The sequence below is a fragment of the Macaca fascicularis genome, chromosome 8, assembly GCF_037993035.2.
Source record: "Macaca fascicularis isolate 582-1 chromosome 8, T2T-MFA8v1.1".
NCBI classification, from domain to species: domain Eukaryota; kingdom Metazoa; phylum Chordata; class Mammalia; order Primates; family Cercopithecidae; genus Macaca; species Macaca fascicularis.
Window position 1 is genome coordinate 13922427 of NC_088382.1, and position 13957 is coordinate 13936383.

The following is a 13957-nucleotide window of genomic DNA, read 5'->3' on the forward strand; positions in this document are numbered from 1 at the left end:
TGTTTTTCAAACACCATAGCCTGTTTTTTTCTTTCTTTTTTTTTTTTTTTTTTTTTTTTAATGCTCTACCTTGGGTATCATTTAGTTTAATTTCAAAGTAAGTCCAATAAATACACAAAATCACAGGACTGAGCATGGAGCATTGTTTCACTTCATGTCCTCCAGCCTTTAGGACACATTAAGGAAAGACATGATTCCAGGATTCCCATTAGAAAGACTGCCCTGAGGCACCTGCTGGGACAGGCAAATTGCAGCTGTTGATGCTGCCCCCAAGCTGCTTGGATGAAGAAGAAGATTCCGGAGGTCTCTTCTCTTCTGTCCCTCACCCAGAAGAGAAGGTAAGGGGAGAAAGGTGAGAGAAGACAGGAAGAAGGAGGAGGGAGGGAGGGAGAGAGGAGGGGAGAGGTAGGGAGATGGGGGGGCGCAGGGGGAGAGAGGAGGGGGAGGGAGGGAGAGGGGAGGGGGGAGGGAGGAAGAGAGGAAGGGAGAGGGAGGGAGGAGGGGCATGTTCCATCCACCAAGACAGCTGCACTGCAGAGAGAATGGAGGGTGTGTTGCCTCTCAGGACAGCAAGTTCATGCTGTTTATAACTGTTAGCATAAACAGTGACCAGCTGAGGACAGACTTGGCTTCCATGGAATTCACAGATTCCAGTCATTAAAAATCCCTTCTGAGTTTTCATCTGGAAAACTTTGCAAATGTATTTAGGGACAAGAGGCAGAAGATGAAGCCAACACAATTGGGCTCAAACCGCCGTCCTTTTCCTTCTCTCTGCATCCAGGACCCGCCCTGAGCCCCTGAGTGTGAGGACCCGGAGCTGCCCAGCCCAAGGGCGCGGCCCCTGACCAGAGGAGGGAGCTGCACAGGGGGGACCCCAGCACGTGGATGGCAGGATCTGTGCTATCTCAGTCCCAGGGTCCCAAGCAGAGAAGGTCTGGGGTTCCCAGCTGAAGCTTTGCTGTCTCCTCTGTCACCAAAGTCCAGAAGGACTGAGTGGGACCAACGCCGGACCTGCCGGTTCCTCAGTGGCTGCCAATGTGGCCCTCAGGTTGCGGGTGAGACCCTCTAGGGGAGCCCAGACAGCAGCGAGAATCACAGGCAGGAGTGCTCCAGGGGCCCCAAAACACAAGTGCAGCCTGAGGAAGGCAGTGCCCGCTCACATCCCCGTCCAGGCTTGTGTGCCACACTCGAGAGGCACACGGCACCAGAATATGGTGCTTTAAGTGGCTTTGTGGGGTGTAGGAACACAAAGTGGGGCCTCGAGTGGCTCAGAAGTCACTCCCACCAGCCCGCGGGGACCCGGGCGGCCCCTCTGGACGTGGCTGGCGTCTCTCCAGGGCAGGCTCCAAAGTCCCGCGGAGGAGGTGAGCGTAGGTCTTGCTCTGACCTGAGGAAGGCCCCTGACAAGTATCCTGAACATGCAGCCACACAGCTGACTGACTCATCTGAAGGGACCTGCTGAGCCATGAGCTAGGGATGGCTGGAGAGAACTCGACTAACACACGATCCCTGCCCAGGCGCCCACGTGGGGCTCCCACGAGAAAACTACGGAAGCTGTGAAGACGGAGGTGTGCATGGGGCTGGGAGAACCCAGGGAGGAACCGCAATGGGGACAGGGAGGGACAGAGGGCTGGGCCCCACAAGCAAACGAGGGAGGCCCTCAGTGCCATGAAGACCCCCTGCACCCACCGCTGCAGGCCTGGCTGGCAGCACGACCTTGCCTGCGGGGGCCCAGGAGCACGTGTGTTTGGCAGGAGCTGCCCTCCTGGAGCCGCACTATGGGTACCATCATTTTACAGGCAGGTACCTGATATCAATGATGACAATCAACCATGCCACCCTGAATTACAGCCATGTCCTCAGCGGGTCACTATTTACGCTGACAATTACAAAGAGCTTGAACTCGCTGTTCCAAGAGGCAACAAGCCCTTCATTATCACGGCAGCAAGCCTCTGTGCGGCCCTCCGCCTCCGCCGCTTCCCGTCGGGGCAACCTGAAGTCCCATGACGGTGACTCAGAGCCAGCCCAGTAGCTTCAGTGCAGGAAAAATCACAAAATCTCAAACACATCCTAAACATGGGCAGCTGGTAGGAGCTGATTCCTAAATTAAACCTGTTCGGAGGCTTTCTGGGCTAGCACAGCTCTGATCACAGGCTTGCGCTTTCTGCTCCCTGTGAAGGGCTGGGCTCTGCCATTCTGCAGGCTCCGCTAGGTGGAGTCCGCCCTGTGGCCTCGGTGGCCTGTGCCAGACAGTGTGACCGTCGCCCGCAGTGAACACTCGGCACAGCAGAGCAGGCTTGGGGAAGAACAGAAAGTGACCTCTAAGCCTGCAGAAGACGCTAAGCCACGCATGGCCTCACGCGCACTGTGTGTCAACCACGGCCTAAGCAGGAAACAGTTCTTAATAGTTCCAGTAAATGCAAAGGCCGCCCTGGAAAACTGCGCGAACCTTTCTGACTACTCACAGGTGGAGAGCCACTGCCTGACACACAAAGGTAAAGAATTAACCTGAAACTGCATATTATAAAACTTATTTTGAAATGATGGTACTTAATTTAAAAGACTCCCAAAGAATACTGCATTAGAAAGTGACAGAGTGAAACTGTGAGGCTGACCACAGGAGTCCCTGGAAATTTCACCAAATGTTGTGTCAAAACTGGGAAACAGAAGAACCGCACCTGACGAAACATTCGATTAATCACTCGAGTCCTCCCCACATACGAAGCTATGTTAAAAAGTGTTCCCAGAAGGTAAAGTGAGCAGGAGGGCTGTGAACACATAAAGAAAGAGCCACTTCATCCACGGACCACAACAAAAGAAACGCTAACGAGTGCCGACGACACGCTGGAGTCCAGGACTCCGGGCGCAGCTGTGAAGGTGACACTCAGGGTCCCACTGTCCAGATGGGAAGCCAGGGTGGAAACACCAGGGAGCCTGTCTCAGGGTGCAGAGCCAGTGAACGGTGGTTCATACTGGGCCAATCCCAGCTGCCAGGCTTTGGGGCTCCTGGGAACAGAATCCTGTTGACTTCACTCTGGGGTGCGAGAGGTGGCAGCATCCCCCAAAGGCACCTGGAGAAGTGGTGTTACCCTCCATCCCCTGTCCCCTGCGCTACCCTCCGTCACCTGTCCCCAGGTTGCTCACCATCCTCCTCACCTCCAGGCCCCTCTTCCTGTCCTCCCTCATTTTCCTGTTCACCCAGAGCACGTCACATGACTCTTCCCTTTTCAAGAGGCTCAGCTGCACCCAGAGGCATTCCAGCCTATTCGGGATGGGACACACACCCTGAGGAAATGCCAGCACAGGGCCAGAAGGGCCTGAGACCCTCTCACTGTTGCCCAGGAAGGATGAAACAGCCCACGGTCATGCTGCTTGTCAGGCAGGATGAAAACTTCTGTTTCCAAAATGTTCTTTTCACTAGAACTGTTCAGACCATTCGTGAACCAATCAGTTAAATACCAACAAGGGCTATTCCCACTTATTCTCTGGCTACAGTTTTCCACCCATCAGCAACCACACTCCTAGGACTTATCCCTAACGAAGTATCAGCTCCTTTTACCTTTTAGGAAAACCTCTTTCTCTCCAGCTTTGTCTTCCTTCCACAAAAGGTGCCTCTGACTGCCTCACTCGCCGTACCAGCATTTCACTTGGCTACAGAGGAAAATCTGCATGGGGCTCAGAGGTGGGTGGTCCCCGCATGGGCAGCAGCTCTGTGACATCCTCTGAGGAGCCTGGCCCAGGCCTGCCCCACAGGCCAAGACTCTGGCTTCTGGCACTTGGGTCCCCAAAGCTGCTTTCCCTCCAGGCATCATGCCCCAGGCAAGACGGCCGGACAAGGGCTCAGGGCTGCTGTGGGTCAAGAAAGCCTCCCGACACCTCCCACTCCAGGAACCCCCATCAGCATCCCAGCATCTGGACCTGTGTCACCAGCCGCTTCGCCGTACAAGAGAATTGGATTTTCAGCTGGGTGTGCTGCTTCCCTAAACAAAGTAGGGTGTTGTTACTGAGGAAAAAGGAAAAAGCTGGCATCTTCTTGGCAACCCCGTGACATCCAGCCACCGGTTTTCACCACCCCAGAGATGTCCACCCAGGGCAGATAGTGTCTTCAACCAAGCGTCACTGACCCAGAAGTGCAGTAATTAGTACACTTTCACCAGAGTCACCCACTCCTTCACCTTTACACCCAAGAAAAACATGTTTGCCAGGCAAATTAGATGTCTGGGAGGTGTAAGGAAACCCCAAGCCTGCTTTAAGCCTCAGACTTTTGAGACAGTTGAGGGCCGTGCACACAAGAGCAAGGCTGCACCCGAAAGCTCTGCTCCTGCCGGACGTCATGGAAAGACTGCACGGCTCAGCCACATGGACCCTTCCAGGACTTCACCAGAGGGACCTCCGTGGCACACACAACGACATGCACTTTGTTCAGCCTCGAACAGACCACGCCCTCGTTCCAGGGTCGGTGATCCACCTCCTGCCATCACCTCACCGAGGGTCTGCGTCTGCCTCTGTCATAACTTTGCTGTTTTACCCGGGTACTAAAATGCAACATCGGAATGTTTAAAGGTCTTTAAGTACCAACATTCTGGGTGCAGTTCTTGGCACTTTAATGGGGTCACTCGATGCAGGCCTCACAATTCTGAGGTAGCTCATACCTTTCCTACCTAACCAAGGAAGAAACAGAGGCATGGAAGGTCTAGCTCCAAAGGAGCAGGATAGTATTCAAACCAGTGATCTTCGTCACATGCTGACCTACCTCTCAGGCTGAGATAAGGTTAAAAATTAACTAGGTAGAACAGTGTTCCATAAATCAGCTGGAAATGGTCCTTGTGGATGGGCCTGTGGTTATTCCCTGAAGAACAAGACCATTCGCCCAAAAATCCACCTGTGTCACACTCAAATGTTTACATATCCAATTATTTTTAAAATACTCCAATCAAGCATGTTTACAGCCATTTAGAGCCATATAGATTGTCTGCTTTGCTGACAATCAACCCAAGACCTCTGTCAGCAAAGGACACGGTGCCAGGTCCAGAGAAGGTGGGACAGAGACACAAACAGGAACCGCTCCGTCCCTGGGAGCCTCGCTCTGATGGGCCCGCGAGGACATGTCACAGACCACGGGGCACAGGCAGACGGCAGGCCAGGAGAAGGGGCTGCGCTGCCGGGAGGCAGTGCTTTGAGCTCTAATGGATGGAACCTGCTAACCAGCGAAGGTGGAGAGAGGGCGCCCGTCTGAGAGGATGAAGAGGCAGCAAAGCACAGCTGGCCTCGGGGAACCGGAAGCCACAGAGATATCAGGCTGGGTGCTGCTATCTGCCGGCCACTGGCTGGGGGACTGTACTGGGCCTGGAGGGACATCCCTGACACTCTCCACCGGATGCCAGGGGCACCCCCAGCCCCAGGTGAGAACCACGGATCCCATGGTGAATGAGGCCAGCCTGTGGGAAGTGGGGCTGGGACAGCTCTGCACAGCTTAATACGAAAGTTGGGTTCTATTTTGTAGGGCTTTGGTGATGCCAATGGCTGGTCAGTGCTGTCCGTCAGGAAGTGATTTGATGACAGATTAGAGAAGGGGCTGCCAAGGCCAGCGGGGCACTCGCTGCCTGGGTCCAAGGAAAAGGAAATGAAGGCTGGCGATGTGACAGTGTCGGGGAGCACAGAGGGAAGGAACTGGTGGAGACACAGGGCTGGCCCTGCCCAGGGCTACGAGCAGGTACCCGGGGGTCGTCCTATTAATTCTTCTCACGGCACCAAGAGGCAGCTGTGAGGATCCCTCTCCTGAGGACAGAACTGCTCCAGAACCACACAGCGAGGATCCACAGAACCAAGATCCAGGCCAGCTCCACAGCGGGCGATCTTGACCCCTCACCCGTGGTCCTTAGACAGGGATCAGAGCCCCCTGGACACACAGACGCTCCCAGGAACTGCAGGAAGGGGAAGCAGAAGCCCCGGACCAGAGGCAGGACCCAGGGATTCTGCCCTCCAGGTCACATGGGGACCAGCCACTGCACAGGTGGACACACGGTGCTTTAACTCGCGCTGGGGGAAGGAGCCCTCGCTCTCAGGGAGGAGACCGCAGCTCGATCGGGCCGGCCTCCCTGCTGGGCACAGCCTGAGCCACAGGACCAAGGCCACAGAGGATTACCAAGGTTCACCTGGCCCAGCTTCCGGCAGCCCCCAACTAGGCCACTACCCTCACCTGAACAGCCCGGTCCATCACCAAGCCCCACCCTCTTCTGCCAGCCCTGCCCCCACAAGGCCCCGCCTCTCGCATGCAAGCCCCGCCCCCAAGGCCTAGCTTGCCTGCAGCCCCGCCCCACTGGCTCCACCCCATCTCCTGCAAGCCCCATCCTCAAGGCCCAGCTCACCTGCATCCCCACCTACTAGGCTTCACTCCTCACCTGCAAAGAGCCACCCCTCACTAAGCTCCTCCCATCACTTGCACAGCCCCGCCCAACATAGCACGCCCTTCTAGAAACCCTAGACACACTAGGGTTTCTGCCGCCAAACCTGATGATTCTCTGAGTGTGAGCACGAAGACTCAGTGTCCTGATCTGTTCAGTCAGGTTTTGCCATCAAATAGTTTGCTCTAAACTTCTGCAGAATCTTTCAGTTTTCTGAGCCATTTGGGTTTCAAAATTATAACGAAGAAATTGTGGACCTATACTTACTTGGGTTTATATTAAAATGGATTCATTTGTTTTTTTGTTTTGTTATTTGCTTAAACCTTTTCCATTTTTTTTTTTTTTTTTTTTTTTAGTATAGTAACTAAAAATGACAACACTTCACATATTTGGCCAGCTGTTGGCTCTGTGCTATGCTTGATGTTGTAGCAAATGTAAAAGATAAACAGCTTACTGTCTAGAAAGACTGATGCGGCTGTGACTGGAGGCACATGGTGGATGCCATGCAGAGGGCCAAGGACAAGGGCGGGAGGAGGAGTGGGAGCTGCTGCTGCTGGGGGGAGACAGAAGAGCTGGAGAGGGTGGTGTGAGAAAGCAGCTGCCTCTGGGCAGGGCTCCAGCAAGGGAGCCAGGGAAGTGACTAGGGGGTTCCAGGCAATGTCCAGGCATGGGTGTCCTGACAACAGACTTAGTGCCTTTGTGAATCTTGCAAAGGCCGGGCAGACACCTGGGTTTATAGTACTGGCTACTATTAATAAGGGCCTCACCCAGAGTGGTAGATTCTTCTCCTTTATTTTTCAAATTCTATAGAAATGTACTTATTTTTGAGACTGGGACTCACCCTGTCACCCAGGCTGGAGTGCGGTGGCATGATCTTGGCTCACTGCACCCTCAAACTCCTGGGCTCAAGCGATCCTCTCACCTCAGTCTCCCAAGTAACTGGGACAAGGTGCCACCACGCCTGGCTCATTTTGTGTGTGTGTGTGTGTGTAGGTGTAGGTGTAGGTGTAGGTGGAAACTTTGTTGTCTAGGCTGGTCTCATCTCCTGAGTTCAAGTAATCCTATTGTCTTGTGTATTAGTCTAATCTCACACTGCTATGAAGAAATAGCCAAGACTGGGTAATTTATAATGAATGAGCTAAAAAGTAAGGAAGTTTAATTGACTCACAGTTCTGCATGGCTGGGGAGGCCTCAGGAAACTTGCAATCATGGTGGAAGGCACCTCTTCACAGGGTGGTGTGGAAGAGAATGACAAGTGAAGGGAGAAGCCCCTTATAAAACCATCAGATCTCATGAGAACATACTCACTGTCATGAGAATAACATGGGGGAACCGCTCTCATGATTCGGTTACCTCCTACCAGGTCCCTCCTACAACATGTGGAGATTATGGGAACTACAATTCAAGATGAGATTTGGGTGGGGATGTGGCCAAACCATATCACCTTGCCCTTCCAAAGTGCTGGGATTAAAGGTGTGAGCCACTGTGTCCAGCCATAGAAACTTATGATAAGTCACGTTTCTTGTTTGAGAAATAGCTACCATGAATGCTATTATTAAAGCTATATATTATTAGAAAGCAGACATCTCACTGTATCTGCTGATTTTAAATGCATTGATCATCTGATACAAAGTACGGTAAGCTTGGAAACAAGTAATTTAACAGCGGTAGATAATGCAGGTCGTAGTGGGCCGCTTTATGCATGACTGTTGGATGGCAGGCTCCCTAGATTGGGCTGAGGAGACCCGAGGTCTCACCTCTGCCAGTGACTTGCTGTGTGTGCTTGGCCAGGTGACTCATGGCACCTGGACGGAGGGAGTGGCAAGTGGTGTGGTGATCACAGGGACGTGGTATGTGATTGCGGGAGAGGGCTGGGCCGGCTGGCCTGACTGGAAGAGAAGACAGTTTCTTTCATACCAAAGAGTATGGACACTTACCAGGAGGCTTGCCTAAGGTAGGAGAAGATCTTCCACCCTGCCCCAGGAGTGGGGAGTCTCATCTTTTTGGGGGGCATTTCTATCCTCCCAGCCCCTCCAGCTGTTCTGGAAGCCCCAGCTTAGTGCTTACAGCTACCACCGAGAATCCATCCCAAACTAGGAGAAGCAAAGACTGATCCTGGACCCTCTCCCCGCTGTCGCCGGCTAGCCCACTCCAGCATTGCCCGTCCTGCAGGCCCGTGCTTCGCACTACAGGAGATTATATGCACAGAAACAGGAGGCACACAGCCGATGTTGGAATGGGTGCTGTGTTACTGAGGTGCAGTACACAAAAGCAGGAGGCACTCAGCAGGTGTTGTAAAGGGTGCTGTGTTACTTAGGTGCAGCACAGTACCGTGGGAAGGGCAGACACCAGGGCGAATCCTGGCTCTGATTCGGGCAGCTTGTTTCATCACCCTGAGCCTCAGTTGTTTCATCTGTAAATGAGGATGAGAATACCTCCGTCACAGGATTCTATGTGACATGATTAGAAAATGCCTAGCCAAAAAAGAATAAAAAATTAAAAAATAAAAAAATGGAAAATACCTAGCCAGTAATAAGCACTCAAAAATATACATATATATACACACATTCTCATTTGCCTTCTTTAGGTCTTTCTTTCCTTGTTTGTAGGATAAGGGACTTGGACAGGATGGTTCTGTTCTCTCCAGCTCTGAAATACTGGCTTCCCGGCATCATCTAATTTCAGGCAGAAAATCCAGTTTTCTCAGTGTGTCGAAGATCACCATTTCACAGGCTATTTCGTCTACGTTTAACTGCTCGTGTTTTTCTGGTTAACTCAGGTGACATCTGTTCCCGAGCCGTTCCTGATGGCCATGAAGCTCAGCCACGATGACACAAGAGCCAGGTATTTACACCTGGCCAGAGAAGACAGGAATAATCTGTTCAGGTATGTCGTGCATTTTAAGAACATGGTTTTGAAAGTTTTATTTAAATCAAGGATGTCCAATCTTTTGGCTTCCCTGTGCCACATTAGGAGAACAACTGTCTTAGGCCACACACTAAATACACTAACACTAAGGACAGTTGATGAGCTAAAAAAAAAATAAATAAATAGAGGACATCAATGTTTTAAGAAAGTGTAGGGATTGTGTTGGGATGCATTCCAAGCCATCCTGAGCATGCGGACTGCAGGCTGTGGGTTAGACTAGCTTGGTTTAAAGCACTGACTGTATGTTACGTGGTTTAAATATCATCTCACTAGTATTTTTATTGACAGAGCATCTTGAAAAATAAGGAAAAGCTTACACGGACTTACAATCTCATCAAAATACAATGTTATAGTCTGAATCAATGATTTACATTAGAGTTGGGAAACCCTGTGTTGGAGGATTGTGGTGTCAGAATGATAACTTCTAGTAGCCTGAGGTGATGATGCATCTGGGAACTGTGTCCGCAGCACTAAGATGAACGTTTTGTATTCTAGTCATTCTCCTTCCCTAGCGTTCTGTTCCTCCCCATTCCTGGCCTTCTGTTCCTTATTCGTCCCCCTTCCCTGGCGTGCCGTTCCTTCTTCCCTAGCGTGCAGTTCAGCACCACTCCCATGGACAGCACCGGTGTTCCTCACATTCTTGAGCATACCGTCCTTTGTGGGTCTCGGAAATATCCGTGCAGAGACCCTTTCTTCAAAATGTTGAACCGGCCCCTCTCCACGTTCATGAACGCCTTCACAGGTAAGACCAGCATCCTGAACGGAAAACCGTGTTTGCGTTTGCCAGGCGCACCCACTGGAATTCAGTTAGTTTCTGAGAAGGGATGACAGGAGTGGGCAATTCATGTTCTAGAAAAAGTTTTACCTCTCTCTACTTGAAGGACGTTAGAAATTTCATTCTTCAGGAAAGCCACATGGTAGCGAGATTATAAAAACTGGCATTTGAATAAAACGTACGTGAACTTTTCCTAGAAAGGTTCAAAACAATTTTCTCTTGGGGATATCATTACAATGCCAGGCCTCCAGAGTTACCACTAACATTGATGTTTGACTTTTAGTAAGACTGACGCTAGTGGATAGGGTGACGATGAACAGTGCACTCTGTGAAGGAGTGACATCGAAGAGCAAGTTAAATCCACGCTCTTACAGAATGAGGTCATCTTTGTAGACGTGTGAAAGTCTCTGGAGACACTTGAGAGAGTTTAGATGTTCGCTGAAGAAAGCCCTGGTGCCCGTCCAGTGCAGATCCTGAGACGGGATGGGAAAGCCGGCACTCAGGGTGATGAGCTGGGACAGCTGCTGAGGTCGGAGGCCAGAGCATGGAGCCACTGCCCCATCTCAAGAATAGCTACAATTTACTGTCCTAGTACAAAGGGGAAATGAGGCTTGAGATTCAATAATTTTAGTAGAAATCTGTTAAATTTTACAATTTCACTTTTCCTTTGTACCCAGCTAGTGATTATACTCTGGATCCATTTTCCACACAAAATCCCAAGGATTTTCAGAATCTCCTCTCAGTGTATTTGGATGCCACCTTTTTCCCAGGTTTACGTGAGCTGGATTTCTGGTATGTCATGAGTGATTAACTAGTTGATACAGACTTTAGTATTTGAGTCACTGTCCGCTTATAATTATTTGTCCTCAGGCAGGAAGGATGGCGGCTGGAACATGAGAACTCCAGCGACCCCCAGATGCCCTTGGTCTTTAAAGGAGTCATCTTTAATGAGATGAAGGGAGGGTTTGTAAGTTTTCTTTTTTATGTTGTGTTCAGCTTACCTTACCCATGTACCGTATCATGATATGGACACATCTGAAAGATGGTTGCTTTTTCTTCAATATTCTCATTATAGGTGACATGTTCTTGGATTAGCTGGGGTCAGTGCTGTGAGCAGAAGCCAGGGGGTAGCAGGGCCAGGCTGCTGTTCTTCCCAGCAGGTCTCAGACCATGTCTGATGACCCCCGTGTATGATCTGCAGTAAGAGAAATGCTATTTTCATACCACTATCAACACATTGTCTTTTTCACTCATTCTTGCCCAAGTACATGGTGTACTTTCTAGAGGCTGCGTGGTGAGGTGTGTGACACACAGCAAGCTGGATACAGAGCAGATGGGGGAGTCCAGCTTCACCTCTGAGCCAGACACTACAGAGATTTGCAAAAAAGGCAACACAGCATCACTCTAAGTAGTCGGTTTTTTACTTTGTTATGAGAAGTATTTTTCAAACATATTTATATTAACATGTAATGATGGCTTACCTTAATGCATAAGTATTTTTAATACTTTAATTTTTTAATCAACTTTAATTTAGAATATAGAAAAATTATATAAACACACACAGGTACCTACACAGGCAAAAAAAAAGCCCACATAATCAAAAGCTGTTTGGGTCCTCATTAAAACCCATTTGTGCCTAGTGTTCCATTATTGGAATCCTAAGCTTCTGGGAGTTATTTATATCCTACAGCTCAAGGTCATTGCCAAAGTCTGATTTTTACAAAAAAACTTGCAACCTCAGGAATAAATGGGTTAATTTTTCAGAGTGTAAAGGAATCTTGAGACCATTTTGGATTAAGAGCTGCTGTCCTGGGCCAGTGTCTTCATGTCCCCTTGTGACTTTGACAACCTGCCTGTGCTGGTGTTCCTGAGGCTCATGGGTGGCCTGCTCTCTGATTTCCATAGCCCCCCTCAGCTGGTGAACTATTTCTTACCTTTTCATTCTCAATTTGTTGGTCTTTTCTTCCAAGGAGTCTTCTTGAAACTCAAATTGGGGTGACTGCTTCTCCCCACTTCCCTCGTGGCTGGAAGGCAGACCTGATGATCCCTCCGATTTACAGCCCTCGGCTATGCGTTGTTGCAACACACATCAAAATGTCCATTGTTCTCAATCCTTGGGTCCTGTGCGTGGGTGATGAGTGATTGAATACAGTGTTAAACAATGCCTGCAGGGTTGTCTTTTGTTTGTTTGTTTACCATTAGAAGAGTTTTATTTGCAAAGTATTACAGGCATATGCACCAGAATATGATCAATTGGCCATATTGTAAGTAATGTAGCATGTGTGTATTATTTTATATGTACATATTCTTATTTATTTACTTCACATTTCAAGACAGACAATGAGAGGATATTCTCCCAGCACCTTCAAAACAGACTTCTTCCCCACCACATGTACTCAGTGGTCTCTGGGGGTGACCCAATGTGCATCCCGGAGCTTACGTGGGAGCAGCTGAAGCAATTTCATGCCACTCACGATCACCCAAGCAATGCTAGGTAATATTTTGTTGGAAAAGTTTGATGGTGGATTGTGAAAAGTTGACTTGTTTGTATTCTTACATTTTCATGACATGGCTTCTCTCACAGTTAGCGATGCTTAAGAAATATCTAAGTGTAGGTAAGATTCTTGGCCTAAGTTTGCCTATCTTACTTGGACATTAATTTTGGACATTTACAATGATAGCCTTCAGTGGGCTCAGCATGGTGGTTACAAACACGGTGTTTAGAGAAGCCCAGAGAAGGGTCCTGGCCCCCAGCTTCTTGCCTCACTTCCAGCTTTGTTGCATGGAGAGTGGGGGTGCATGGATGGTGCCCACCCCGACCCAGGGTGTGTGAAGCTTCGAGCCTGTCCTTGGCATGGAGAAGTGCTCTTCCGATAGTGGATGCAGTCACAGAACCTTAATTACATCCTCACTTTCTGATACATCGCTTGTTTCTTATGTCACTAATATAAGGTCATTATCATAATAATATAGTTATATGTTTTATATAAAATACTAATAATTTCCATATAAATGCTAATGTAAAAACGTATTTCCAAGATTATTTTACATAAAAAGAATTATGAAAACTTTCAAGCATACAGAAAAGTAGACTAGGATAATGAGCCCCTAAACACTTATCACATAATAGATATCCTTTTCCTTGTGAAGTTTTTGGAAGTAAATTATAAACGTCATCATTTACTCCTAAATATTTGAATTTATGACCCTAAAACATGAAGATTATTTCTTACATGAGCTAATGCCATTTTCAGTTTTAATAGAATAAAATATACTTTCTTAAAACTGCCTATTTCTTATTCCATATTCAAATTTTCTAGTTGGCCTCAAAGTGTTTGTGGCACAGGGTCCCACAGATCACAGCTGCTCAGCCCGGGTCTCTCCTGGGCCCCCTCTCAGACGCCAGAGGAGTGTGCAGGCCGGGTTTCCTCCGGGCGCTCTCACTTTCCAGGTGTCCTGGCTGCTCCTGTGTGGTGTTGGGTGCCATGTTCCTGTGTTTCCTGAGAACTGGAAGTTAGATCCAAAGACTTAGTTTGAGTCAGGCTGTGCCTTTTCAGGCAGAGTCCCTCGTGGGGAGTTCTGCATAGATGGCCACATTCTACCTTCGTGTGAGGCCTGCTTGCCTCCACTGGGGGTCTCACGCCAGCGGGGTGCATGCTGAGAGTCGGCCACTGTCTTGTGAAGATCTGCCTTCTCCCTTCAACCACGGAGCAGCTGGTGCACTTGAGTTTCTGGTGTCCTGTGATAATGAGTTCCTCATCAACCTATTAATGGTTTTCATATTCATTGAGGATTATTGCCTGAATCATTTATTAAAGTTTGTGAAGTTTTCAAATTCTGTAATTCTTCA

At 49.3% G+C, this 13957-nt stretch overlaps 1 protein-coding gene and 1 pseudogene across 4 annotated transcripts; one reads left to right on the top strand and one right to left on the bottom strand.

Annotated features, from left to right (window-relative positions):
• Positions 1–900: 900 nt before the first annotated feature.
• LOC135964495 (uncharacterized) lies at positions 901–1792 on the bottom strand (annotated as a pseudogene).
• A 6958-nt stretch (positions 1793–8750) lies between these two features.
• LOC135964635 (presequence protease, mitochondrial-like) lies at positions 8751–12207 on the top strand. 4 transcript variants are annotated; one of them, XR_010577156.1, is made up of 4 exons: positions 8751–9290; positions 9923–10899; positions 10978–11074; positions 12078–12207. XR_010577156.1 is itself a non-coding variant. In XM_065518819.2 (2 exons), the coding sequence occupies exons 1-2, from the start codon at positions 9211–9213 to the stop codon at positions 10158–10160; spliced, it is 318 nt and encodes a 105-aa protein (XP_065374891.1). In that variant the 5' UTR covers positions 8751–9210; the 3' UTR covers positions 10161–11205. The 4 variants fall into 4 exon arrangements, 1 of the variants encoding a protein (XP_065374891.1); XR_010577155.1 differs by having other exon boundaries at positions 9923–11074; XR_012417058.1 differs by lacking the exon at positions 12078–12207 and having other exon boundaries at positions 10978–11205.
• The last annotated feature ends 1750 nt before the right edge of the window (positions 12208–13957 follow it).